The sequence below is a fragment of the Schistocerca gregaria genome, chromosome 1 (assembly GCF_023897955.1).
Source record: "Schistocerca gregaria isolate iqSchGreg1 chromosome 1, iqSchGreg1.2, whole genome shotgun sequence".
NCBI lineage: Eukaryota > Metazoa > Arthropoda > Insecta > Orthoptera > Acrididae > Schistocerca > Schistocerca gregaria.
In genome coordinates this window covers 877,147,951-877,173,013 of record NC_064920.1, presented here as the reverse complement: position 1 = coordinate 877,173,013, position 25,063 = coordinate 877,147,951, and the positions used below count along the sequence as shown (strand labels likewise).

The 25,063-nt window shown below is 46.2% G+C and overlaps 1 protein-coding gene across 1 annotated transcript in view; it reads left to right on the top strand.

The window, feature by feature from the left end:
• The first annotated feature begins 3,202 nt into the window (after positions 1-3,202).
• LOC126280098 (fibroin heavy chain-like) overlaps positions 3,203-25,063 on the top strand; it is a 65,977-nt gene continuing 44,116 nt past the window's right edge. The window contains exon 1 of the mRNA XM_049979738.1: positions 3,203-3,536. Coding sequence (XP_049835695.1) covers positions 3,203-3,536 — 334 coding nt within the window. The remainder of the gene's footprint in view (positions 3,537-25,063) is intronic.

The following is a 25,063-nucleotide window of genomic DNA, read 5'->3' as shown; positions in this document are numbered from 1 at the left end:
AGGACTTTTGCAGTGATGTATACAAGGAAACTGGGAGTGGGTAGGGTGACGTTTGCAGTGGTTTTGCTTTCAGGATGAGTGTGCTGTGTGCTGTGGGATGTCACCATGGAAGGAGTCTGTAAACATTTGGCACCGTTAGAGTTCTGCAATGGATCTGCTATGGATGTTGAGGGCAGTGGCAATAATATAGATAGAAAAGGTATCGTTGATGGCAGTGAGGAAGTCATACTGAGTGAGATTATTAGGTTGGACACAGATAGAAGCACACGTAAAAGTTAGGACTTTGAAGGAGAGGCTAAAGGTAAGGTGTTTTGTAGTTTTGTAGATATATCGAATAAGGGTTGTGGCTGAACACCTGCGAGGTGATTGCAACTCCATCTCTCAGCAGGAGAAGGAGATCATCTGTACAGTGGAGGACATAGGGAGCTGACTGCATAATGTGGTGGGGATAGAGGTACATTTTCATAAGAATGAGGGAGAGGATATGCATTAAAAGGGGCTCATAGGTTAGTAGGGAGTGGAAGTTGGGTATATAAATCTGTATTGCTGTCGCACAATGATGAAAGGCTAAGGAATGGGTGGTATGAGCGTTAGGTAGTGAGGCTTAAATGTGGGTGTAGAATTGGGTGAAAAATAAATGGACTTGGTTCTGGGAGTAGTGGGCTTGGATACTGAGGTGGAATACACACTAGGCAGGAAGGGAAATTCGTTGTAGATTGTGCGGTCGTTGAAAGGGGTGGATAGTTTGGAGAATGATGGTGAAGAATTGATGATATATATGCCAGTGGGAGTTGGATAGAGAGTTACTCAGATAAGCATACAGACACACAGAAGCATACCGACAATCCTTCTTTCCACGAACAATACGAGACTGGAATAGAAGGGAGAAACGATAGAGGTCCTATGGAAGTGATGCAATGCCACACACCGTCAGGTAGCTTGCGGTGTACGGATGTAGATGTAGATAGGATGATCAATGGGATGGATGACAAGTTCGTAGTACGGACGCACGGAGCAGAGGAGTTGGATGCCTTCCTGACGCATCTAAACAGCAGTAATGGTTAAAATGGCTCTGAGCACTATGGGACTTAACATATGTGGTCATCAGTCCCCTAGAACTTAGAACTACTTAAACCTAACTAACCTAAGAACATCACACACATGCATGCCCGAGGCAGGATTAGAACCTGCGACCGTAGCAGTCGCGCGGTTCCGGACTGAGCGCCTTAACCGCTAGACCACCGCTGCCAGCAAACAGCAGTAATCCGAAAATCCAATTTACTATGGAGACGGAGAGTAATGGGTAACTGAATTTCCTGGATGTGTCGGTGATTAAACGACGGGACGGAATGTTGGGCAATAAGGTGTATGGAAAGGACACACATACTGATCGTTATCTGCATAATCATTCAAACCATCACCCTAGACAAAAAAGTGGTGTAATAAAAACTTTGGTGGACAGGGAGCTCAGAATTTGTGAACCTGTTCATTTAGAAGATGAGATTGAACATCTACGGTCAGTTTTCGAGAAGAAAGGCTATTCTATCAAGGATATAGATCGAGCGCTTCGCTCTAGACAGAGAATCAGAAGCAACGACGAACAACAGTCGCCCAATGGCAAGGTTTTTCTCCCGTTTATTAGTAAGGTCACAGATCGCTCTGGGAAAGTGTTAAACAAGTATGGAGTGGAAACTATATTCAGACCAACCAGCAAAATAAAAGAATATTTAAGATGCGCAAAAGAGGCACGACACCCTTTGGCTACTCCGGGGGTATATGAAATTAATTGTAGTTGTGGACAGGTGTCCGTCGGTACCACAGAGAGAAGCGTGAAGACACGTCTTTTTGAACGTAAGAGGAACTGCCGCCTGGGTCACACGGATAAATCGGCCAAGCAGATTATGTTTACCAGGAAGGTAATCATGAAATAAAATTCATCGAGGCGAGCGTCATATATAAAACATCGCATTATTATGCGCGCATGTATATAGAGGCTATCTAGCTTGATAAACGCAGTAATGATTTTAAAAGGAAAGACAAAGGTGTTAAACTGGAAAAATTTGGATGTCAGCGTTGCACCAGAAGCGTGATGATCGACTGCTGTCAATCGAGAATGTTGGCATTACCAGAGATAGTGTCATAGCCGACGCCACGTGATGGACAGTGGCGCCCTCTGCACTGCCTATATAATCAGGTTTCGTCGAGTTCTCTTTGCAGTTCGCCGCTTTATCTCGGAGGATGTGTCCTCAGGTGGAGACGAAACGTCAGGGGAGAGTTTTACAGATCGACCACGGCCTGTCCACCCGGAAGTTTTAAATAGAGGTTAGTTAAAGCGGTGTGTAAATCTAAAGACGGATGACCGCAGCAGTTTGGTCCATTAGCAATTCACACTTAAGCCGGCCGTTGTGGCCAATCAGTTCTAGGCGCTACAGTACGGAACCGCGCTGCTGCTATAGTCGTAGGTTCGAATTCTGCCTCTGGCATGGATGTGTGTGCTGTCCTTAGGTTGGTTAGGTTTGAATAGTTCTAAGTCTAGAGGACTGGTGACTTCATATGTTAAGTCCCACAGCGCTCAGAGCCACTTGAACCAATTCACACATACAAACATTTAAAGAAAGCACGTTGAACATCTGTTATAACGTGGACACGATGCAAAAAGAAATGGCTCAGAGCACGATGGGACTTAACTTCTGAGGTCATCAGTCCATTAGAACTTAGAACTACTTAAGCGTAACTAACCTAAGGACATCACACACATCCATTCCCGAGGCAGGATTCGAACCTGCGGCCGTAGCGGTCACACGGTTCCAGTCTGTAGCGCCTAGAACCGCTCGGCCACCCCGGGCGGCGACGCGGTGCAGCCCCGTACTGTGTCCCGGGACGATTTTTTGTATTTGCACGGACAGAGTCCATTGCCGGACACATGTTCATAGGACGTTTTTCCCTCCATTTCCGGTCAGCAATCCGTCCCTGCACTTTGTCGGCTTCATTAATGTTCATCCTGTATGTTGCTACTTCGTACAGAACGAATTTTGTTAGTTAGCTCTGGAACAGTTGTTTACTTTCAGAAGCACCTGGACAGCGTATGTTTTAAATTGCAATGGCGTTTTTGCACTTCCTCCTAAATTTCAACTGTGCAGGTGTTCCGTCCCCGGTAACTGCCAGAAGACAGAATAAATACGGCAGTTGGCGTTCGCACCGCATGCGGTCGGTAAGAGCTTCCAGCAAGTGTACGCACGCTCTGTTGGCCGAGGTAGCGCTGACACAGTGCGCCGCTGCGGTTGGGCAGCAGGCGGGCCTCGCGTCAACACTGGCGGCCGGCATCGGGGCTTCCAGTCCACTCGCAGGGCGGCCTTATAAAACATTCATTAGCAGCGCATCGCGGCCGCTGGCTGCGCGCCGGAAAATTAAAAGCGGCCGCGCCGCACCTGGCGCGCCCATTGTCTGCGGCGGAAGCTGGGCGGCAGCGGCAGCACCGCGGGCCGCGGGCGGCCAAAAGCCGCGCCGCTCGCACGCCGTTACTGCATTCACAGCCAGTTACGGCTAAAAATTGGCACCGGCACTGCGTTAACAGCTCGCCGGTGCTCGGTGACGGGCACCCAGCGGAAAGAAGCAAAAAAGTCGAAAAACAGGAGCATAGAAATCAGACTCAAAATATGAAAAAGAAAACAACACAGGAAATCTGTTTCTCACTGCTCCACCATGACAAGAGCATACGTTTGGTGTCATCTGTGAGGCACAGAAAGCGGTGTTCGGCATTGTTTGTCCTTCGTGGCTTGCCTCAATAATATCTTCTCGAATTACGACCCGCGTCATTTCTAATGAAACACTCGAGCTGTCAATAGCTGTCTCCGCCACCGTCATCATAGGTTAAAATCACTGTCTGCCCCGGTTGGCACGGTATTACGCTTATACAAATGTGATGACAGCGTCTGGAACGTTTCAGAGGGGCCGGAGCGGAGCATGCGAAGAAGACAATTTGAGCAACTCCTAGCGGCTCGGTGCTGCAGGGGGACCGAGTCACAGCATATGGCCCTCGATGTTCAAAGCCCGCCCCCATGCTGTACTAAGTGTGTACTCCTCGTCTCTGTTAAAATTGTTGCTGTTTATTCTAATTTCGTTCGCTTCTTTGATAACAGAATCCCTGTGAGACTTGGGACACACGCTCAAGGACACTTCAACTCAATAAAGACAAGGCAATAATAACCAATGAAACACAGACATCGGCTTGTAATTTCCAACAGATTTTATTCAACAACTGCACGACAACCGCAAACTGCTATTACCCCAGAATAATATACATAATTGGCCTACAATCTAAAACAGTACTAAACAGCCAAAATGTTTACGGGTATCAAAGCCCTGCCCAAACAATAAATAATTTTAAAACCCTGTGTTCAAAATGTTCAAACTCGTGTGAAATCTTATGGGACTTAACTGGGTCATCAGTCCCCAAGGTTACACACCACTAAACCTAAATTATTCTAAGGACAAATACACACACCCAAGCCCAAGGGAGGACTCGAACCTCCGCCGGGAACAGCCGCACAGTCCATGACTGCAGCGCCCCAGACCGCTCGGCTAATCCCGCGCTGCTAAAACCCTCTGTATGTTAATCTTAAGAACCATACAAAGAATAAATGGGTTACTGAGAAAAAACCCCACAGGAGCAGGACACCTTTTAAGATATAACAACAAACACATTTCACAATTTCTCTTTCTGAATACGATATTAAAAACTCAGTACAAAGAAAGGCATCTTTCAGGTATTACAAAATTTCATTGATATGCAACGGAACATCAGATTTGCGTAGAAACTACAGCTCAGATCGAGCCGGAATGAAAGCTGAAAGGAACGGTGCAGAAAGAAAGACGGACGCCTTGGGGTCACCGGGATCAAATAATAAAATACTCAAATTCGCCGAAGATCTGGAGTCTACTGATAAACACAGCGACCGCGCTATCGGTTACAACTCACTCGCCGCCGCCAGTTAAACGACCAGATAAAACGGACGACGTGCACCGCTCATTATACCTCCGGAACAACAACATAAAACCACACAGCGACTGGACAGTATCCAGAGCAACACAATCCTTAAAACAGCAGGAAAATTTCAAAGCAGGAATACCATTACTCTTTGCAGCCAAATTAAATCTCATGGAGTCACTGTCAACAACAACAGTTCACACTGCCTTTGTACAGGAACCACGATACATAAACATTCACCATGACAAGACAGCTGAATGTGTAGGAACCAGAACACATACTCTGTCTTATAAGCCTAAATAATAGTTACATACAAGAAGAAAAACAATGCCATAAATCTCTTAATTTTGTAAAAGAAAGTTACTATAAGTGAATTGCACTTATTGGCAATAAGCATAAACAAGTGCCAGAAAATCAAAACTGTGGTTATTTCGGACTGCACAGACACCGACTTAGATATACACTCCTTGCTAGTATCTCAAGTGCGTCCGAAACAGCCAAACCACTGTTCAACAAGTTGTACATCAATGGTCAAGAGGAAACAGATAACGTGGACGTCCAAACACTGGGAGAGCCTTTAATTGCAAACATCACGAAATTCAACATACATAAGTACAACAAGACTTTAAGAACCTGAATAATTCGCACCGTTTGATTCTGTAGCGTATCCGATTTGCAGGCTGATGCACTCCAAAGCCACTTTCGCAGGTTCATATCGTTTAGCAGCACAGACGAGACCATCGCCTTCTCACTAGACGCAGTCCACACTCCCGACCTCAGGCATGTCTCAGTCCGTAGCCCCACTGCTCACGTGACAGAAAGGGGCAGAGCATGCACAAAGAGCGATAGCCGACAACCAGACTCCACGCCGGAGCGCCAACCAATCGACCAAAACCAGCCCTCTCCCGACAGCGACGTGCGCTTAAATAGCCGAAAAGTGACCAAAGAGGACAACCGCCGCCACGCGATACAGAGTCGATCGCAGAGAACTTAAATTAACACAGAGAAGCGACTCGCACCAACGGCGCCACGTATCACCCAGTATGATGGTCTTTGGGCCAAAACTCGTTTTTTCAATTGTGTTTTATGCTTGTTTTCTAGGAAATGTTTTGCCACGGCCCACTTCTCAAGTTCCCTTTGTTTGGTATGTCGTGAACACTCTGCACAACGCTCGGCAACAGTGCGAATAGTTCGAGCAATGCAAATGCTACCATATTCACAGAGAACAACATCCACGCCAGGGACTGGAAGACCTATCTCGTCTTTAACAGGGCGTAACTGATATCTTATCTGGGAGGCGGGCCGGAACACTGGTCTCAGTCCATATCTCTTCAGCACGCGTTTTATTTTGCTCCACAGTATGGAGGAACGCATCGTACTGGGATTCTGCTACCCTTTGGCCGAAATTAGAATAAACAGCAACAGTTGTAACAGAGAGCAGGATTTCACACTTAGTGGGTCATGGGGGTAGCCTTTGGACGCTGAGCGAAAGTAATAATGTAGGCTTCACGTTCGTATGGATGCTGGGGATGCAGCACGCGCCATGTGGTGTCACTCGGAACCGCGCGAGGCCCATTAGAAAGAGAGGTCGCGGTGCGAACGTCATAACACGTGACACGACAAGTCTTCCGAATGCCAGCAGCCGTCTCCACCAAGGAGCGAGTAACTATTTCAGACGAATTTAGTAATTCTTCAGTGCGTATTTAAATGCTTGGAAGTTCTCCTCAGCACACGAAAAAATTAAACCCTTAACCGGACACCTTTCCAATTAAATATTTATTCCCGTTGTTCCTGTACAGAGCGAGCATTCACGAAGGGTGGCTGACAACCGATTAGTGGGAGCTCACTAGTTTGTTGCAGGGCCCTATATCTCGTTGGCCCCAGTCCCGTGGCGGTGTCCAGCCGCTAGGAGCTACCCAACTTGTCTTCCCCACATGCACCACTCTGGTCCTCTCTGGAAGATTCCAGACCCTGCCGTTACATCTACATATACAGAACACTATGCCAGACCTGGCAGCTAGTGATTTCAGTTTTTGATGACAGTGGCGGAAACTGCTATCGAAAGCTCAAGTGCTTCACTTGCAGTCCGAGAAGATTTTATTGAATTATTTTTTACCACCATTCCACATACTCCATAAGCTCTCTGGAGAAAATATTGGTCACTCCGTTCAAGGAGTACATTAGTTACTTCGTTTCGCTGTTGATTGTATGGAACTCGTACAATACGGTGATACTGAATCGTTGACTGAGGTCAGGGCAACGAAGTAATCTGTATGTGTCAGTAGGTTATATGGAACCAGGGTAGTTAGACGGGTTGACTCGAAGATGTGACAGAATCACAGAAGAGAGCGGTGGTCTTTGGACTCACCCGTGACCGCACCGTGAATGAAATTCCCCGATTTATTGTTGCACCAATGTGGATTTTCCAACCTGTCTGCAAGGAATGGTGTACCATTCGTAGCGATTTGATACAGCGGAAGAGCTGACAGTTACCAGAGACGATTGTCGCGCCTGTCAGCAATTGTTGCAGGTACATCTTAATCTCCTTCTGTGTGAACATTCTTAAACGAATCTCAGTCAGTGGACTTTTGGAGTCACATACAACAGGGCATTGCTTACTACGGCAGATAATGCTGTCCTTCGACTACCATTCCACGGAATGGTAGTCGAGTGGAGGTGCATAGTGGTCGGAATATCCTGATTTTGGCTGATTTTGGATGCAAGACGTGGAGTACATCATAAGAGGATAACGGCTGCAAAAGTCACTGCAGAACTCGGAGAACAGAACGTTGCACTCACGAACACTGTCAGCACGAAAATAATGCGAAGGGAGCTCTATAAGCAGATAATTGCAGGGCGAGCTGGGATTCCAAAATCATTCATCAGTGATGCAAATGCCCGCTACATGAAAACGTGGTTGAGAAAGCCGTAAAACAAAGACTACAGAACAGCAGAAGAATGTCGTTTGGCTGGACGAGTCTTGCACATTTTTTTCCAACGTCTGGCCGAGTTTACTACACGAGAGTGAAACATTGCGTAGATTCGGTGATGGTTTTAGCAGCCATATCGTGGTAACCCATGGGCCCCAAGTGATCTCTGAAAGATAATATTACTGTGGAAGCTTATTTGACCATTTTGGCTGAGGGGGTTCACCACCTGGCTCAGTGTTTGTTCCCCAATGGTGATTCTGTGTTCAAAAATGACAGGGACTCTATTCTCACAGTTTGCATCGCCCAGGACGGGTTTTGTGTGCACGAAAATGAATTGTCGTATCTCGACTGGCAACCACAGTCCCCGGAACTCAATATCATTGAGACTTTTTGGTCTACTTTGGAGAGATGGAAGGGTGATAGCTATTTACCTCCACTATCGTTACCTGAACTTGCCACTGTTTTGCAACAATACTGGGGTAAGCTTCCCTTGAAACCCATATAGGATCTGTGTGTATGCATTCAGGAACGACTGGAAGCAGCTTTGTATGCCAACGGTTTCCCTACACTTTGTTAGGCATAGCAGCGTGTTGTGCTTTTGTTTTTTTCATATTTTTTGTCCACCCCCTGAATGTTTCCACGAACCGTGTGACCCACACTTAGAAGATGGTGTAGTTCAGCGAGGAGGTGATCCTGTGACGTTTTAGGGTTTTTTCGTACTGTCACTAGCGCCCAAACATTCAGGTTACCATCGACATGAAACGCGAAGTTCATTTCAGCATTCGAGGCGACAAAGGGTTGTCCTTTATTCTACATCTTCAGCATGACAGCAATGCGGACACTCCACAGTAACAAGGTGACAAAAGCCGCGTTCAGTGGGCTGTATGTATGTGTTTCTAGTTTGATGAACACTCAGGCAATCTAAATGTCTGGTTTTATCGGTGTGATTTCCTTAACTGTAAGATTCGGGGTGCTCAGACGAGCTGTAGTTACCATTTTTTACAGATTACTTCGATGACTGATCTAGTCGTAATCCTCAGATGCTTCCAGTACACATAACAGCACAACTCGCAGGACCTAAATAAGGCGACTGAGTCGGTCGCTGCAACGTTGTGCATCAAATGGGAACAACTCGGCTGAACACCAAGAACGACACCATTACTGAATCACCTTATCCTGCCTTCACTTGCCGTCTAAATAACCCTATTTGATTCCAACAAAAATGTCTGACACTATTTGGGACAGTGGATAATCAACATACCGCAATATTAGTTGCACTAAGGGGTCGAGTCGTCAGCACGTGACATCAGCTACCTATGAAATGCCCGAAGAAACTAGTGTACCCTCTTCCCCCCCGAAACCTGATTGTTATCAAGGCTAGAAGTGGTGTTTACCGCGATGCTGTCTCGGCCACACTAATACACTGATGGAACAAAAATCACGACTCCAAGAAGGAGTTGTGCGACAGAAACGGAAGCTGGCAGGCGTGCTTGCACATCTAAAAGATGGCGTTTATTCAGACTTCGTGCCAATCACATGTGGATGCAAATCCGGTGTTCTTTAAGCTGTAACGGTCGTCAGCGTTAGTTACCTTTGAGATTGGACGTGGTGATTTGATGTCAGTTAGGAATGCCTTTAAGGCAACAACGATGCCATTATCAATACCTCATTGACTTTGAATGGGGCTGTGTAATAGGGCTACGAGAAGCTAATTTTTGCTGTACTGCAGAAAGAATTGGCAGGAATGTAGCCACTGTGGATGATTGCAAAAAGCGGTGCCCACGAGAACGTTCGGTCGCAGGAATACCGGTCTCCGGGTGGCCACGTGGCGCTACTGAGACGAAAGATCATCATGTTAGTCGTGTAGCTATGTCGTGTCGTACTACATCTGCAGCTGCAAGATGAGCAGCAGTTGGCATCGCAGTGACACAACGAACTGTTACAAATCGATTACTTCAAGGACAGCTCCGAGCCAGACACCCTGTAGCGTGCATTCCGCTGACCACAAACAACCACCATATGCGACTTACGGTGGTGTCAGCGAGAGCTCATTGGATAGCTGAGTGCAAGGCTGCTGTGTTTTCTGATGACATTTGGTTCTGTCTCAGTGCTAATGATGGCAGTGTGTTGGTTAGAAGGAGGCTAGTTGGGGTCCTCAACCAACTTGTATGCGTGCTAGACACACCTGACCTACACTTATAGATATGGTCTGGGGTGCGATTTCTTATGACAGCTGAAGCACGCTTGTGGTTATCCCATGCACGCAGACTGCAAAATTTTTGTCAATCTGGTGATTCGACCTGTTGTGATGCCATTCACGAATACTTTACCAAGGGGTATTTTCCTGCCCACTTTTTTTATCTATTTTTTTATTTATATAGGTATCAATGTGCGAACAGTCATAGTTAATCAAGCCTGGAAAACCTAAACCAGAATGAAGACACCATCGAAGATATTAAACGTAAATAACATGAAAAGAAAGCTACCACGTCGTAGTTAGACTTCCCAGCGACTGCGCCCACTGATAAAGATTGTTCAATATATGCTCGTTTGCAGTTCGTTCTGACCTCATCTGCCGCTGCCTGGAACATTCCAGCTGCGCGGCGGGCTGTGAAAGGCACTCAATAGGTAGTTTGCAAAGCATTGTCGATATCTGGAATGCCCGGAAATAGCATGATGTCTTTCTTGCAAATAGAGCCAGAAGTCAAGAAAATTCTTGTGTCCGTCACGACAGAGGTAATGGACCGCATGTCCACGAATCCAGGTGACAGAGCTGGTTCGAGTCTTGGGGTAAAATGTCTCATCCGGAAACAACAACGTGCGTGCAGATATATGCTCCGGCCTAACTCGCAAGAGATAAGCCAGCATCTGCCGCACTAGGTGCCAAACCGTTTCCGCCTCTCCACAGCTGATGCGATGCTCGTCAGAATCTACTGTGTTACAACCCACACAATTGGGAGATTCTGCCATGTGGATATTGTAGAGACGTTCTTGCGTCACCAGCTTCCCATTAACTACTACGTACCATTGGGAAACAACGTCGGAATCAAGCTTGGCATCGTGTACAGTCTTCCACACCACACACCACATACAGGGGGCGGCGTTGCAGCATGTCGTGATACAGGCGTCGAGTCGTGGCCATTTGTGGTGTCGTGAGCGCTACACTGCAATAACTTTGTTCTAAATAGAAACGTCCTATATAAAAGAGGGGCGCTGGGATGTCCTGTAGTGGCACCGGCGGTCTTAGTGAAGCAGGTCGTAGCGCCGTCAGAAGCAGATTCGTGAGGCTCGTAGGACAACGGCGCAGCAGACATAAACGTGAACTAACATAGAGGGCAATGGCCTATCATGGACGTTGACTAGGCCGAGACCACCTTTTCCCTTGGGGAGGGTAAGAGATACGTATCTGATCTTCAGTAACATACCAGCGGTGACGAAGTATCCCAGAGCTGCCATAATGCTACGACCCAAGGGTTTCGGAATGGGTAGTGTTTGGGCGACGTGTGGTATGCGAGACGCAAGGTATACGTTGGCATAATACACCCGCTGAACGATGTTGAGGGATCGCAAGCGCTGATTTGGAATTCCGGCCCTAATTTGGTGAAGAAGGCGTCGATAATTGAGCGTCGTCGCGCGTCGCATGTCGTTCATGAACTCTAAGCCCAAGCAGCGGACAGTATCACTGAAGCGTAAGGGGGCCATGTGTTCCTGCGGTAGCCCAATCCCGATGCTCAAGGCGACAGACTTGTCAACGTTGATTTGGCTACCAGAAGCTGTACAGTAGGTTGCAATCCAGTCCAACGCCGCGGCCATATCGTCAGCTCCTCGTATGACGATCATCAAATCATCCGCATATGCGGTGCATCGATAGATGGAGACGCCGAACTGTATCCCAGTGAGCCTGTCTCGGAGACCACACAACAAAGGTTCTAAGGTCAATGCAAAAAACAATGTTGATAATGGACATCCCTGTCGTACTGATCGGCGGATCGGCATGGGTGCCGTCAGTCTTCCATTAACAAGAACTCGAGAAATAGCCCCATGGAGAAGGCGTGTCAACACTGTGATAAAGGGGTCGAGATATTCCATGCGCCGTGGAACGGCCGTGAGGAAAGTGTGGCCCACACGGTGAAAAGCCTGGCTAAAGTCGATAGACGCCAGGGCTGCCGGCAAACGTCTCACCCGTGCATGGGAGATGAGATCTCTGTAACGACATAACGCAGTTCTGATGTTGTTGGGTCCTCCTAAGGACATCTGATCGCTGGACAGGACATGAAATAGTGTGCCCCGAAGACGTCCTGATAGTAACATCGAAAAGATCTTGAAGTCGCTGTTCAATAACGTGAAGGGGCGATAATCGCGGACATGATTCCGTCCCTTCGGCTTATGGATGGGGACAATCAGTCCTTCCAAGAACGGTGCAGGCAACTGTATACCCGGGGACATCAATTCCTAACAAATTTCAACCCAACACGGTACCAACAGTTGTTTAAATGCTCGATAGAACTCTAATGGTAATCCATCGATTCCTGGTGATTTCTGGGGAGTACCTTTACGAATGGCGTCGAGCACTTCCTCTTCTATCACTTCTCCCAGTAAAGTCGGTACCATGTCTGGTGGAACTGTACCGTGGACATGTGCTGTAACGGTGTCTACCGTCGTCATATCAGGGAGCACTGCCGAATAAAGTTGAACGTGATGCCCATAGAAGGCTTCTGCTATATCTGCTTGTTCTGTCACGTGTCGTCCGTCGTCCGTTATCATGTCGGTTACCAGTGCCCTACGGCGCCTCCTGCGTTCTAGGAGCACGTGGTGCATAGATGGCCTTTCTGATTGTATCATGTCTGGAGTACGCGACCGTATAACTGCGCCTTGTAAATGTTGGCGTGCTAAGGTGACGAGATACGCTTTCGCGCAATTGACTATGATATGCCGGTCAAGTGAGGGCTCCATAGCAAGACATTCCCGTAGGATGGTGTAATAAAAGTTTTCCGTGCTCCTCCTCCATGCCGCCGCTTCCCGGCCGTAAGCCATGAAGGTGCGCCTAAGAGCAGGCTTCGCACATTCAATCCACCAACTGAGGGTCGATCGGTAACTACCACGACGCTGTAAGGACGCGTTCCAAGACTCTTCGATAGCACCTTTACATGCCGGCTCGTCCAGATGGGCGACGTTCAGTTTCCAGGGGGGGCTACTGCGCCACACACGTGCAGGTTGGAGAGCAATGGTGCAAATATAGGCTGTGTGGTCGGTGAATGCAGTGGGCCAGAGCTCTTCTCCTCTCGTCGCCATCGAAAGGGTGCTTGTGACGTAAATCCTGTCTAACCGACTTGATGAATGACTTGTATAATGGGTGTATCCAGGAGCTGGGCCATGGATGTGGCGCCACGTGTCAATCAGGTGGAGGTCACGCACTAGCAATTCCAACTCCGCACACGGGACGTGATGTGGCTGCTGATCAGACGGAGATAATGTACAGTTAAAATCTCCTCCGATCACCATATCGTCTATGCGGCCCATAAATGGACGCGTAATATCTTCCGAAAAAAAGCGGACCCGATCTCTCCGTCTCCCTGATCCTGAAGGGGCATATACATTAATGAGTCGTACACCGTTGACAGTTACCGCTATGGCTCTTGCACTCGGTAAGTGCAGTACGTCCGTAGCCGTCAGACCGTCTCGTAGCAGAACAGCTACACCACAATCGGTAGAAGAGGCGTGGGAGATGTGGGCGGTATATCCGTAGAAGTCAGGGAAACTAGCGACACATACTTCCTGTAAGAGAGCCACGTCGACGTCCGCCGCATCAAGCATGCGTTGTAGCATTGTCAGTTTGTGTGGTTCCCTTATCGCGTTGATATTGATTGTGGCAAGGCGAAAGGTGTGCTGCCTAGCCTCTTCACCTAGTGTAGACGCCATTGCAATCAAAGCTAACCGCGAGAGATGCCGGACCCACCAAACCAGTTACAAATTAAGAGTCTTTCATTCTAGGAGTGGCATCCCCAATGCCAGCCCCTCCCTTGTCACCCGTGCCCTCTTCAGGAAGTTCTTCAACATCGTCCGACCACAGTGGCTGCAACACCATGCTGTGTAGCTGATCGGCACCTAAATCTCCCGCACGTACGTCGTCTTTGGTAGAGGTAGACGCAGCGCCATCCATCGACGCGACCTGCTGCATCTGTGGTGCAAGAAGTAACTTGGCACTCGTGGTATGGGCAAGTGAACCGTCTACACCACTTAGATCCTCAGCAGGCGCAGCATCCATGCCGTCTGATGAGATGTCACCTTCTGGACCGGCCGTGTGTAGGAGGCAATCGTCAGAAGGGGTCCGCCGACGTCGCTTCCGTCGTCGAGGTGAACGTTGCTTTCGAACGTGGACATCCGTATCCGAATGTGGGAGGCAATCCAGCGTCGTATCACCTTCCGATAGGAAAGCCGCGGTTGGGACAATGTTCGCGTCCACGTCCATCGCGTTCTGTATGTTACGTTGCGTCTGGAGTTCGTGGGACTGTTGCTGCTGTTGTTGCTGTGGAGGGGGCGACATTTGGGTTGGCATCGGGGATCCTTCCTCTTCCTCCCTTGGTACTTCTGGCGCCGATGGGTGTGTCTGATTGCCCGTTTCGTCCTCAACGATGGTGCGCATCGTCGTCTGAGCGTACCTGAGGGGCAGGATTGTCGTCCACGTGGGGGAAACGGAGGCTCCCACTGGTATCTGCGCAGTTCGACGTTGTAAGCAGCTCGATCGACCATGGCCTTCCTGCCCACATCCGGAACAGGTACGCGGCTGACCGTCGTACATGATGATTGCACGACAGCCACCGATGTTCAAATAAGACGGCACATGTTTCTTGACCTCAAGTTTAATTTGGCGCACACCATTGTAGACCTTATACGTCGAGAAAGTTTGCCACTTTTCTGCAACGTGGCTGATAACATTGCCATATGGTGGGAAGGCGTCCTTGACAACTTCCTCTGGGACCTCGAAGGGGAGCTCAAAAACCCTCACAGTCCTTAGGCCCATGCCTGCATGATCCACTGTCACTGCACCGATATGCCCGTCAGAATGTTTGAATCTGAGAGAGTTCGAGTATTTAGACACCACTGTCGCACAGACCTCTGCACTGGTCATTTTAACGTAAACCAGGCTCGCCGTTATAGATAACTGTATTCCGACGACAATCGCCGGATCTAAACGTAGATCGTCGCGTATGAACTGTTCTATTTCATAGGCTCGAGGACGCTCGTGATCTGGTTGGAAAGTAATTTTGATCGTATCGTGGCGCCATGTTTGTTCCATAGTCGCACTGAACTTGGAACTAATACAACTCGCGCCGCGAGAAGGTAAACACAAGCAAGCGCTCACGGTCGCGCACGGCGGGGCGCAGCGGACGTCCTCGCCCCACCGCAGCCGAAAGCAGACTGTCATTCTGTCGCGCTAACCACTCAGCTACCGGGTGCGGACGCTGATAACAGAGAAGGGGATGCATTGAAACGCGGTTTCAGTATGGAACCTACTACTCTCGACAGGGGCAACGGAATTGGCGAGCTTAGTGTCGCATTCGGATAAATGGATTTTTATTGACAGTGTGGCAGGCCGCGGAGTGATTTGTAATTTATCTCAAGAATTTGTGATTACAAGGAATTACCACTCTCACCTTTTCTCAACTTTTTGGCCATATACTTAGGATGGAAATTAGTTCCAGTACCAAGATTCAAGCTAGGTTCCTCGGAGTCTTTTTCTAACGCGTAAGAATGTGTTTATATCTCCGTTACTGAGGAGAATTTGTGCTTTGCTCTGTTGAGCCACCACTCTGAAACACAGTATTAGGGGCAGAGGTCATCTGCTATCTCCTAATTCTTTTGAAAACTCTTGAAATTCGGAGCCAATAGTCATCAGTTTCTTAATTCTGTAATAGCAGCCGTATTTGCAAAATAAGATTGATTTCTGTGTGTTTATGCAAAACACAAACTATTTTACGTTACTATTTTCTCTCAAACATGTTTCACCACATTTGGACTATCGTCGGTGGATTCCTGTTTTATTGAAGTTTTAAACTACTAGATGAGGGAGAAAACTAGGCTCAAAATTATTTGCTAGCTATTCCAATCTTGACCTTAATTATTAGTTTGTTGTTGCTTTTCAGATCTACATTACAGCGACGGATAATTTTTCATCTTCAACAGTATAATAGTTCTATGAAGATATACAGGTAAATAATGAAAAATCAGTATTACTTTTTATATGAGCGAAACCAGTTCGACAACACTTGCAGGCCGGTTCGACGTTCTTGTAACATGCCCATGCTAATTGTATGGAGATGCAGACACAGAATACTGTTCAATAATTTTTTGTAACAGTAGTCGATAGTTCAAACATTAAATAAAAATAAGAACAACGTTTATACCCTTATTTCAAACTTGGATACAGCAGGTGTTCTGTTCTTTTAACACTTGGTCTTGCCCGCTGTTTGTTCTTTCTCTTGTTTTACAACATTTTTCCTCTCTTCCTCTCTCCTCTCTCTCTTTCCCTTCCACCCCCCTCGCCCCTATCTCTCTCTCTCTCTCTCTCTCTCTCTCTCTCTTTATCTATATGTGGCTATCTCTCCCTCTCTGTGTCTATGCGCGTATCTCCTCTTTCTTTGTGTCCCTGTGTGTTGTCATCCTCTATATTTTTTTATTCTTAAAAAGTCTCTGTGTTGTATTTTCTACATAATTACTTCAGTGTGTGGCTCATTGTGGCATTGATGAGTATAGTAAGATAATTTAAAACGTGATATAGTCTTCTGTACGTTGAAAGTTTTTTCTGTGGTAAGTTTCTGGTATACTCGGCTGCTGGATTTTTGTATCTGAAAACCATTTCTATTTTTGATGGGTGAAAGTTGCGGGCAATTAAGAGAGCAGCAAGTCTTGTATATAAGCTTTTGATTTTTGTTCTGAGGTGTTCAAAATATCTTATTTTAATGTTCCTACTTGCCTGTCTTAAACTGACTGACATATGCAGTGATAAATTCGATAGAATGTCATCGAATGAGGTAAAAAGTATAATATCAAGTAACTTACAGTAATTCAAAGTCTTTCCATTATTATGTATTCGATTTCCTTCTTTTTTTCTAGTTAAGGGATATGAAAACTTTTTCCAAGACTTCTGACAATAGCTTTGGTGCTGTGTAAAAATCACCAAGGGTGACTCCTCTTTCAGTTCAAAGTTCAGACCAATGGGGAATAAGTTCTTTATGTGGACGCCTGTCCTCCTGATAATTCGTTATGATGTATACAGCCCTATAATTCAAGCTGTATCAAGGCCAGAAAATAAATTTTTTTTAGATTCAATTCACGAACCTGCGAAAAGTTAGAGATTCATCTATGAGAGGAAGATAAGTGCGGCAAAGGGCTTGCTACGAGTTATCGACTATCTACAAAAACTGTTGTCGTTACTTAAAGAGCTACATTCCTAGTAGAAGTCATTTCAAAGACTGAAAATGAGAGACAAATATACATTATAAGTACACTTATTCTTACTCCACTTTTATTGAAAGATTTTTAGCCCGCCCGGGTGGCCGAGTGGTTCTAGGTGCTACAATCTGGAACCGCGCGACCGCTACGGTCACAGGTTCGAATCCTGCCTCGGGCATGGATGTGTGTGATGTCCTTAGGTTAGTTAGTTCTAGGGGACTGATGACCTTAGAAATTAAGTACCATAGTGCTCAGAGCCATTTTTTATTGAAGGATTTCCCGTCTGTTATTTAATGCCGCAAAATTGTCAGTCACCCGCTGACTGAAGTTTGCCGTCCTCATCACGAGATGTCTTTCGATGGAAAGCATCACGAAGACCGACAATCTTTCCTGTCTCACAGAGTTGCGTACATCTGAGTTTACTCTTTTCAAAGTTGAAAAGCACCTTCTGCTTCGATCGAAGTAATAAGAACTGCAAAAAGTAGCTTCAACAGTGTAGAGCAATCAGTGAACGTCTCCCGTAAGTTGTTGGTTATTGTAAACTCCGCTAGTCTTTGAGCAACAGACGATGATCTAAATTCTTGTGATAGTGTAAAGAGGAGCTAGTGCATGACGTAGTTTAAGTTTATCAAAAAACGTATACACTGAACACAATTACTTTAAGATATCTTCAGGTAACTTACAGCAGTACAAGGGAATATTGGCTGGAAGTAACAATGACGAAGCTACTAGATGACCCGAGAAATTAAAACGACTTTTACTCTCAGAAATCATTACGTTGCACATCGCTTTTTCGTCTCATTTCCACTCAGTCTTGTACAACTTTCTTTTCTTCACTGAGCAATCACTAGACTCATTCCCACTGGTGATATCGATTTCTTCTAGAGTCTTGATAATATTTATTTCAAATCCAGAAATCGCCTAATGCGCAGTATCTCCATGGTGTGGCTAACCGAATAGAGCTTCGGATAGTGCCAAAATTATAATAAAGAATTCGAAGCAATAATTAAAACTATACTCGACAGAATTTTTTATGATTAAGAGACTGGAAAACTGATATTTCGTTTGTTTGTTTTTTTTTTTTTTGGGGGGGGGGGCGTTCTACTGTGCGGTTATCAGCGCCCGTACAAAGTCCTTATATTTGTTCACAGCAATCTCGCCACTTTCATGAATGATGAAATGTTAAAGACAGCACAAACACCCAATCGCTGGGCGGAGAAAATCCCAAACCCGGCCGGGAATCAAACCCAGGACGCCGTGACTCAGAGGCAGCAACGCTAGCCACTAGATCACGATCTGCGGAAAATGTCTTTTCTGGAGACTAGAAATCTACTCTGTAGGAATCAGCATGGGTTTCGAAAAAGACGATCGTGTGAAACCCAGCTCGCGCTATTCGTCCACGAGACTCAGAGGGCCTTAGACACGGGTTCACAGGTAGATGCCGTGTTTCTTGACTTCCGCAAGGCGTTTGACACAGTTCCCCACAGTCGTTTAATGAACAAAGTAAGAGCATACGGACTATCAGATCAATTGTGTGATTGGATTGAGGAGTTCCTAGATAACAGAACGCAGCACGTCATTCTCAATGGAGAGAAGTCTTCCGAAGTAAGAGTGATTTCAGGTGTGCCGCAGGGGAGTGTCATAGGACCGTTGCTATTCACAATATACATAAATGACCTGGTGGATGACATCGGAAGTTCACTGAGGCTTTTTGCAGATGATGCTGTGGTGTATCGAAAGGTTGTAACAATGGAAAATTGACTGAAATGCATGAGGATCTGCAGCGAATTGACGCATGGTGCACGGAATGGCAATTGAATCTCAATGTAGGCAAGTGCAATGTGCTGCGAATACATAGAAAGATAGGTCCCTTATCATTTAGCTACAAAATAGCAGGTCAGCAACTGGAAGCAGTTAATTCCATAAATTATCTGGGAGTACGCATTAGGAGTGATTTAAAATGGAATGATCATATGAAGTTGATCGTCGGTAAAGCAGATGCCAGACTGAGATTCATTGGAAGAATCCTAAGGAAATGCAATCCGACAACAAAGGAAGTAGGTTACAGTACGCTTGTTCGCCCAATGCTTGAATACTGCTCAGCAGTGTGGGATCCGCACCAGGTAGGGTTGATAGAAGAGATAGAGAAGATCCAACGGAGAGCAGCGCGCTTCGTTACAGGATCATTTAGTAATTGCGAAAGCGTTACGGAGATGATAGATAAACTCCAGTGGAAGACTCTGCAGGAGAGACGCTCAGTAGCTCGGTACGGGCTTTTGTTAAAGTTTCGAGAACATACCTTCACCGAAGAGTCAAGCAGTATATTGCTCCCTCCTACGTATATCTCGCGAAGAGACCATGAGGATAAAATCAGAGAGATTAGAGCCCACACAGAAGCATACCGACAATCCTTCTTTCCACGTACAATACGAGACTGGAATAGAAGGGAGAACCGATAGAGGTACTCAGGGTACCCTCCGCCACACACCGTCAGGTGGCTTGCGGAGTACGGATGTAGATGTAGATGTAGAAAGAGCGTGGAAGATTGTAGTTTCACTAATTATAGAGCCACCTTCCAATATACAATTAATAAACTCAGCAATGTGTTTCTTGCAGTCATGAGCTGTGTTTACGCATCACAATCGGAAATTCCACCTGGTAAGAAAAGATAAAGCAAACCTTTTCGCACCACCTCATCAGCGATCGCCGTCCGCTGTGGGCTGTTTGAGAAAAATGCACATGTTCGCTGCAAATTCGAAAAAAGTCGCACTGTTGTTGATCGATGCTGTCTTGCTCTTTATTAGATTAACTTTATCGGTAATACACGTATTCTCCGTCAGTAATAGAATTTTTTCACGTGATTTATAGCCTGTGAGAGGAACCGACCATAACGGAGCCCAATCTTACGCCTCTGCAGTTTGTTTTTGGGGAGTCTAATGTAAATTTTTCTAGAAAACTTGCCACTGACATCTGTACGTCTTGTTTGGAAGGGGAATGGAAATCCGGAACACTTCTATTTGCTTTCTTCTTACAACTTAACGCTGTACAACAGCAATCTGAAATACATCTGGTGCGTCGCTAGTTTCATCACAAGTAGTGTACAAATTGCTTCCCCGAGTAGTATCCATCACTGATGACATTTGTTCTGAACAACTGAAAGATCTTGGAGACGTACAACTTAACGCTATACAACAGCAATCTGAAATACATCTGGTGCGTCGCTAGTTTCATCACAAGTAGTGTACAAATTGCTTCCCCGAGTTGTATCCATCACTGATGACATTTGTTCTGAACAACTGAAAGATCTTGGAGACGCATTCCAAGAACAACGACCTGGAAAACTCGGGAAGTGATGCTACTGCACGATGACGCCCTCTGGAATTATGCCAGACAGAAAACACTACACGGGAAGTCATTCCACAGCCATCTTATTCACCTCATCTTGCACCCTGAGATTTTCACATTTTTCGCTCTCTGTCGAACGACTTTCAAGGAACTTCCTTTGGTTGACATAAGACGTGTAAAATTATTGAGAGTAGAGCAACACTGCAACACCTCGCACCGCCACTACTCCCGACTGCCTTGATGTCGTATAATGGAAACTGTAGGAATGAATTACAGGTGACGCGGAGTGGGAACAGCTTGGTCATCGTCGTTCTACCACTGAACCGAATTCGACAGCCGTGGAAATATGGCCGTAAATGTAGTGCTGGGGGAAAACAAACGAGCGCCGGCGCGGCGTTTATTTGGACCTGCGCCCGTCGTTTGCTGCCTGGTTTCTGGCGTGGGAGTCCCAGCCGGCTCGCCGCGCCACCCTTCCGGTTTACGTTAGCGCTCCCCGTAAACACATCCGGCAGTAAAGGCAACCCCGAGACCGTCAGATGACGTCCGCACCGGCGCCTCCGTGTTTAGTGGCTCTTCTCCATTTACGCGCCAAGCGATCCTCTGCGCCGCGTTTTTTAAGTCTCACAAAGCAGCATTAGTATTATGTCACTAGCTGCTTTTTATTATGTCGAAAATAAGAACAGAGGCTCGTTGTTAAAGTGCATAATGTAATACGAGTGAACGCCTCAATCGTAAAACTTTTTGTTATTCCCATTCAATAGACGTATACTATGTTACACGATACAATGTGGACACTCCCTCTGTCTCTTACGTACTTTATTGCTTGTGATCTTAAAAAAGACGACGTCTCATATTCTGTCTTACTCGATTCGCTCTGCTCGATTTACAAGACCGTAGTCAAATTCATGCCCAACTGAAAGACACGACGACAGTGTATGTCTCTATTGTTTGTGAATATTTGCCAAGATAATCTTTTAAAATGTATGAGATTTTAGTTTACAGTACTGATGCTACGAATTCTTTCGCCTGTGTTTGATGGGAAAAAAAACCACATGACTTTGATTTTTTGGAGACACAGTAATAGGTTGCCTTGAAACCATTGAGGTAAAATTCTTTTAATTTCGCTCGTCTTCTTATCGTTTACACCAGGAAGTGCCACAAGCAACCACGTTTCACATTTTTTTTTTTTTGTCTTAAGGCTTGATTTTCCTGACTACTGCTTCGTACTACAATTTACAATTAGACCGATATTGTCACCATCACGACATTAGTACGATTTTATGTTGAAATGTGTAATTCCACATCCACATCTACATATGTACCCTTCCCCTGTTCCATTCACGAGCGTTTCGCGGGAAAGCGATTGGTAGTAAGCTACTAGTGAGGTCAGATCTACTTATATCTTCAAAGTCGTTTCGCCATATGTACGCAATAGGAAGCAATATATTCGTCGACCTCCAGAAACGTATGCTCTCGGAACTTCAGCAGTAGACCATACCGCGATGCAGAGTACTTCTCTTCACATAGTCTCCCACAGGAGTTGGCTGATCTTGATCTTCTCCAGGACGCATTCGTGCTTTGTAAGCTACTTCCTTTGTTGACGGACTACATTTCCTGAAGATGCTTACAGTGAATATCAGTCTGCCTTACTTGCGCTTAAATGAATCCACTTTAAATAACTCCATACGCACCCTCCGAGAAATTTTATGGATGTGACTGCCTCTAGTGATAGTGAAATTGTGTAATTATGAGTCTTTCTGTCTATTTGTGCGTAACATGTTACATTGGTTCATTCTGAGGGCAACTGCCACTCACTGCATCTAGCGTCGGTCCTCTGCAGGTCTTCTACCATTTCGATTCAGGTTTCTAGCGTTAAAAATTGTCTCTATACAACAGCATCATATTCGAAAAGTCTCATGGTATTTCCGACGTTATCCACTAGGTAATTTATATTTGTTGTGAGAAGTACTGGTCGAATAACATACCCGTGGGGTACGCCAGAAGATTGTTCTGAAGGTCTCTCAACTTTGAGAATGACATCCTGTCTTCAGTTTCATAGAAATTCTTCAGTTCGGAGCGACTGAGGATGGATAGGATGTATGACTGCTGTGTACGGACGCAGGAGGAGCTGGGCACTGTTCGCGAACAGCTGAACGTGTTGATGGCCGCGGTCAGCCGTCTTCAGGCTGCTGCCTCAGAGTATAGCGTCGCATGGTACACCTCAGGTGTTACATGCTTCACCCACTGTCCCTGCTGTCGAGACATCTTCGCAGGTACCGGGCGCGGCTGGGCCACCGTCTCTCCAAGGGGAGTGGCGGTTCAGCGGCGTTCGCGGCGCACGAGACGGAGGGTCAATGTGGAAGCTGCCCGTGTGGCGTCGCCCGATCTGCCTGTGAGTGGACATGTGGAGGCTCCTTCAGCAAGGTCCGAGCAGGCACACCGGGGTAAGGGTTTATTAGTTATTGGGAACTCCAACGTCAGGCAGGTGATGGAGCCCCTTAGGGAAACAGAGGAAAGGTCGGGGAAGAAGGCCAGTGTACACTCTGTCTGCTTGCCGGAGGGTCTCATCCGAGATGTCAAGGAGGCCCTACCGGCGGCGATAGAGAGCACTGGGTGCACCCGACTGCAAATTGTTGCTCATGTCGGCACCAATGACTCGTGTCGTCTGGGTTCAGAGATCATCCTCAGTTCGTACAGGCGGCTGGCGGAATTGGCGAAGGCGGGAAGCCTCGCTCGTGGGGCGGAATCTGAGCTAACTATTTGTAGTATCGTTCCCAGAACCGATCGCGGTCCTCTGGTTTGGAGCCGAGTAAAAAGCTTCAACCAGAGGCTCAGACGATTCTGCGGAGATCTGGGCTGCAAATTTCTCGACCTCCGCTATCGGGTGGAGAATGTAGGGTCCCCCTGAATAGGTCATTATTTCTACAAGGACTGCAGTGGGTGTTCACCTCTGGTGGCCCACCAATACAATATACTCTACCGAGGACTACAGTGGGTCTGCTCTGTGATGATCTACCTACCACTTTTCTTCAAAACTTCGACTGACTGCTGTAGGTTTGCTCTGTTGTGGCCCATTATCTGCCTGCATGTCAAGAGTCAGCACTCTCTGTCCATTGGAAAGACAACACTACTTCTTCAAGACTGCATGGAAATTAACTACTTCGGTGTGCATTTTCTTTTACTGCTCAGACTTTGAGGAAAAAAAAATCACTGCAATTTTACTGTGATGAATGATCAGTACTGTCTTTATGGACTGTGAGAAAATTTTAGCTTTTGACCAACATTGTATTAATAAGTGTGTGCATTCGATATCTTTCTTACTGTAATTATGAAAAGTTTTTTCAAATCTGTATTGGCCATTGCCCAAAACAATTTGAAAATTTTTTTGTGGGGAGCATGCGGGCTATGTAAGTAGGCTGTTTAGGTTCTTATATTGGTAACGCCACGTAGCGCTCTGTATGAAAATCACTGGCTGTGGCTGGTTTGCATTGTTGTCTGCCATTGTAGTGCTTATCAGCTGGATGTTAACAGTGCTAGTGTTGCGCAGTTGGAGGTGAGCCGCTAGCAGTGGTGGATGTAAGGAGAGAGATGGCGGAGTTTTGAAATTTGTAAGACTGGATGTCATGAACTGCTATATACATTATGACTTTTGAACACTATTGAGGTAAATACATTGTTTGTCCTATATCAAAATCTTTCATTTGCTAACTATGCCTATCAGTAGTTAGTGCCTTCAGTAGTTAGAATCTTTTATTTAGCTAGCAGTAGTGGCGCTCGCTGTATTGCAGTAGTTCGAGTAACGAAGATTTTTGTGAGGTAAGTGATTTGTGAAAGGTAGAGGTTAATGTTAGTCAGGGCCGTTCTTTTGTAGGGATTTTTGAAAGTCAGATTGCGTTGCGCTAAAAACAATGTGTGTCAGTTAAAGCCCAGTCCTGTATAGTTTTTCTAAGGGGAAGTTTCACAGTGACCATTTTTCCTACTGGGTGGAGAGGAATGGTGGCGCATCAATGTTATTCAAGCTCTACAAACTACAGCAGGATATCATTGCTGCAAAAAGTAACATGGGAAATTACTTCCCCGAAAGAGATGACTCATGTACAGATATCATCAACCAATGCATCGGTGTCTCCCTAGAGACGACTGACAAACAAGAAAAAGACAAACGTGGGTGTCAGTCGATCAGATCTTGTAACACTATTTATGACTGTCGAATGCTGCAAGAGAAAACACGAAAATGTAGGTCTCTCTGAGATTATCTTGCCGTCCCAAAACTATATGCATTTTGTCGAAAGTTCTTCACTGAACCGAAAAAATAGGGGGTGCCTAGACAGAAAATCTCAATGGTAAA